At 51.0% G+C, this 4,486-nt stretch overlaps 1 protein-coding gene across 1 annotated transcript; it reads left to right on the forward strand.

Annotated features, from left to right (window-relative positions):
* The first annotated feature begins 472 nt into the window (after positions 1-472).
* ADRA2A (adrenoceptor alpha 2A) lies at positions 473-4,057 on the forward strand. Its single transcript, XM_056494677.1, has one exon. The coding sequence runs from the start codon at positions 738-740 to the stop codon at positions 2,070-2,072; it is 1,335 nt and encodes a 444-aa protein (XP_056350652.1). The 5' UTR covers positions 473-737; the 3' UTR covers positions 2,073-4,057.
* Positions 4,058-4,486: the final 429 nt, after the last annotated feature.

Here is a 4,486-nt window from a genome sequence, read left to right on the forward strand (position 1 = left end):
AGGCTGCGCTGCGCCCGCACGGTTCTCGCCTCCAGCCGCTCCTCGCACGCCCATCCCCGGGGACAGCGGGGCTCGCTCCGGGCGGGGCGGAGAGCTGGGCTGGGCGAGACCGTGGGATGGGGACAGCGTGACAGTGGGTGCAGGTGTGTGCGCGGAGCGGCCGGGGAGCGAGCGGGTGTGCAAATACAAGCAGTGCGAACACGGGCGGTGCGAACACGAGCAGTGCGAGCGGGTGCGCAAATACGGGCGGTGCGAGCGGGTGCTGTGTGCGCTGAGAGCGCGGCGAGGGGCTGTGCGGGGGACGCGCGGCTCCGTGCCGGTGCAGGGGTGCGCGATGTGCGAGTCGGGCTGTGTGTGTCCGTGTGTGTCCGCCTGTCCATGCGTGTCTCTGTCTGTGTCTGTGTGTGCGTGAGCGCGCACCGGGGGCAGCTCCCCACGTGGGGCTGACGCGGCAGCCCCGGCCCGATCCGGGGCTATAAAGCTGCTGGGCGGCGAGCGAGGCAGAGCAGCCGCGGCCGGCTGAGCTCCCGGCTCGGCCCCGCTCCGCCCGCCCCGCCGCGCTCGGGGGTCCCGCGGCAGCGCGCAGCATGCGCCGTGCCCGCCCGCAGCCCCCCGGCCCCCGGCGCGCCGCTCCGCCCCGGCCGGCGCTGTAGGACGCGGAGGAGCCGCGCTCGGAGCCGGGCGCGGCGCGGGTGGAGCCGGGGCGAAGGGCGGGGGTGTCCGCGCAGCCAGGGTTGATGTTTAACCTGGAGCGCCCGTTCACGGAGAGGGGACACTTCTTCTCCTCCATGGAGTACCAGCGGCAGCTGGAGGAGGAGGAGGGCTACCCCCCTCCCGGCACCAATGGGACTTTCAACGACAGCGGGGCCGGGCCGGGCTGGGGCACGCCGTACCCTCTGCACACCACCATCACTCTCATCAGCCTGGCCGGCTTGCTCATGCTCTTCACCGTCTTTGGCAACGTCCTGGTCATCATCGCTGTCTTCACCAGCCGGGCGCTCAAAGCCCCCCAGAACCTCTTCCTGGTCTCCTTAGCCTCAGCTGACATCCTGGTGGCCACTCTGGTCATCCCCTTCTCGCTGGCAAATGAGGTGATGGGGTACTGGTACTTCGGTAAAGTCTGGTGTGAGATCTACCTGGCCTTGGATGTGCTGTTCTGCACCTCCTCCATTGTGCACCTCTGTGCCATCAGCCTGGACCGGTACTGGTCCATCACACAAGCCATCGAGTACAACCTCAAGCGTACCCCGCGACGCATCAAATGCATCATCTTCATCGTCTGGGTCATCTCAGCTGTCATCTCCTTCCCACCACTCATCTCCATCGAGAAGAAGAGCGGGCAGCAGGCTGACCAGGGGGTGGCAGAGTGCAAGATCAACGATGAGAAGTGGTACATCATCTCTTCTAGCATCGGCTCCTTCTTTGCCCCATGCCTCATCATGATCCTGGTCTACATGCGCATCTACCAGATAGCCAAGAGGAGAACAAGGGTCCCGCCGAACAAGCGGGCAGAGCGCCCTGAGAAGAAGCAGAATGGCTTGACTGACAAGGAGGACCTGCCAGCCACAGCCCAGCTCAACGGGGAGAAGGCAGCAGGAGGCAGTGGTGGGCAAGAGGGAGAGGTCAATGGCATAGACATGGAGGAGACATCTTCCTCCGAGCACCAGGAGAACAACCAGTGTAAGAAGTCAGAGAGACCATCGAGAGGAAAGACCAAGACTAAGCTGAGCCAAATTAAGCCCGGGGACAGTTTGCCCAGGAAGACAGAGGAGGAGAGGAACACCAAAGGGTCCCGCTGGAGAGGCAGGCAGAACCGGGAGAAGCGCTTCACCTTTGTGCTTGCAGTGGTGATCGGGGTCTTTGTCATCTGCTGGTTCCCCTTCTTCTTCACCTACACGCTGACGGCCGTCTGCGAGAGCTGCGCCGTGCCCGACACCCTCTTCAAGTTCTTCTTCTGGTTCGGTTACTGCAATAGCTCCTTGAACCCTGTCATCTACACCATTTTCAACCATGACTTCAGACGGGCCTTCAAAAGGATCCTCTGCAGGATAGAGAGGAAAAGGAGTGTTTGAAGGACCCTGTGCTACCGGCAGGACTAATCAGGACTTTGTAGGAGTGTAAAGAAGTGAGTCTCTCTCGGGCTGTGCTTGCGTGGGATGGTTTCCTTCAGCAGGAAGCCTTTAAAACCTGAGATGAGCCTGTGGGAGCACGGGGCAGCAGCAGAGAAGAGCAGCAGGCAAGTGGAGGTCTGAGCTGTGGCATTCGGCTTGCCAGGGAAAGATGGCCTTTGACTTGCTTGGTTTATTTTGTTAGGGTTGTTTCTTTTTTTTTTTTCTCCTTCTGCCAGAATCTCTCAGTGGATATTCTCATGACTGCTCAGTTTGACTCTTTAAAGGCAAATGTCGTGCAGCTCTGCGAGATGAACAACAAAGAGGGAGTATGCCACGCCAGAGGTGTTGGCTTTTTTATTTTGTTGTGTCTTTTCCCCCCCTTGTTGTATATGTAATGAATTTTGACCCCCTTGTAAAATACAGTATTGTATTCTTGAATTTGAATGCTTAATTTTTGTAAGGCAAGCAGCTTTGAAACTGTGAATGCTTTAATTATCTTTGATACCTTAAAAAAGTCTTTCTTTTCCTACCCCCTGCAAAGCCCTTCACTCAAAACCACTGAACAGCTAGAGCCATCCCCCTACCTGACAGTTTGATAATATTACCAAAATTCCCAAATTCCTGTATTTTTTTTTTTTTGGGGGGGGGGGGGGGGTGGGGCTATTAAGCTTATGATCACAGACCTCACCAGACTGGCTATCTTTGTTGCTATTTTTAATTTAGTTTCTGTTTAATTTCTGTGTTGCCTGTGACACAACACAGCTGAGATGGCAACTGCCATCTCGTTACTCATGAGAGCAGAGCCCGACAGAGGGGTGGCTTTGCTGTGCAGGCAGGGATGTCCCAGGCAACAGAGACTGTCTCCCTTGCAACGTGAGCCTTGGGACCCTGCCAAGCTCCCCACGAGTTAATCTTGTTTGATATTACACCACTCTGCAGCACTGAAATGTGTTCGATGCTCACTCGCTTCCTCCACCTCAACTGTAAATAGGTAACGTTTCAAAGCAAACAGCAGGGCTCTGCATATCATGTTATCTCATCTGTGCTGATTTGTGATCGTTTAACTTCTGCAGGATTTCCTGCAGAGAGGAAGGGGTTTGTGCACAGTGGTCACTCGTCTTTCTCAATTAAGAAAGAGTTCAGTTTTTAACCTGCCAGTCTCATCTTTCCTAGGAAATAGGGAAGCATCCCTCTTTCAGTCTTGTATAAGGCAAAACTCTGAAGTGGGAAACTTAACTTCCAGTTTCTCCATTATTTTATAATGTTTGTTTTTTTTTTTTTTTTTTTTTTAATTAAAGTGTAAATATTGTGGAATTGGAGCAGGAGAGAGAGTTAATACTGCTTTTACACTCTTTCCTGAAATGGCTTTCAACTCTTTGTGCTAAAAAAAAAACAAAACCCAAAACAAAAATGGACAGAACAAATCTAACATTCTTGTGCCATGAATAAATTTCTGGAGAACATTTATAGGAAAAAACTTTTGATTTATCACAATAAATAAATAAATGAATCTGCAATGATAGGAAAACAGCTTTATCAAATGCTGACAAGTCACAAAAAGGGTTTGGAGAAAGCAAAGTTTGTATACATTGAATGTATAATTGAATTTGCCTTCTCTGGAGTTGTATGGTACACAGGAAGAGACTTTAAAAATATGTTTTTACTTTTGGGAAGTGTTTTGTTGGTTTTGTTCTCTCTTTTGACTTTCTAATTAACTCCAAGAATCCCCGGATGCATCTTGGGACTTGGAGAGCAGTGTTTACATTCACTTGCATTTCCAGAACTGTATCCTCAAGAGGTGAGGAAAGCAAATAAACTGTGCTTTAATGTAAAAAAAAAAAACAAAAAACAAAAAAACAAAAAAACTAAAACAAAACCAAACCACAAGCAGAAGTTGCTATAATGGATGATTATTTTTATTAAATAAAAGAGCGTTTACAGATCAAGTGTGAAAATCCTCTGAATAATATAAGATATTTTATTGTATTTTATTTTCTGAACTGTTCACTGATCCACTGGTAGCTTTGTCTTGCCATTTTTTGAAGAACACACTGGGAAAAGCACTGTGTCTGCCCAGGTAGGAACAATGGCTCTGTTCATTGTGCAGTGGCATAATAACAAATGAGTCCTTTATATTTCTTGGGTATTTCCACCCCCCCTCTTTGTGCTATAATAAGTGATTAATGTGTTTGTTAAAGAGAAGAGTGTGGGGTTTGAGGGTGTGATTTGCACCCTGGCAGTGCAGCCTGGGGATGCCTGCCTGGCATGGTGTTTGCAGCTATTGTGAGGGGTTTTAATAGTCAGTTTGCAAGTGGGATTAGAAACAATTAGGCTGGAAAGCAACACTTGGTGATACATGCAGGAGTGTCCACCTG

Source organism: Oenanthe melanoleuca, chromosome 6, assembly GCF_029582105.1.
Source record: "Oenanthe melanoleuca isolate GR-GAL-2019-014 chromosome 6, OMel1.0, whole genome shotgun sequence".
NCBI classification, from domain to species: domain Eukaryota; kingdom Metazoa; phylum Chordata; class Aves; order Passeriformes; family Muscicapidae; genus Oenanthe; species Oenanthe melanoleuca.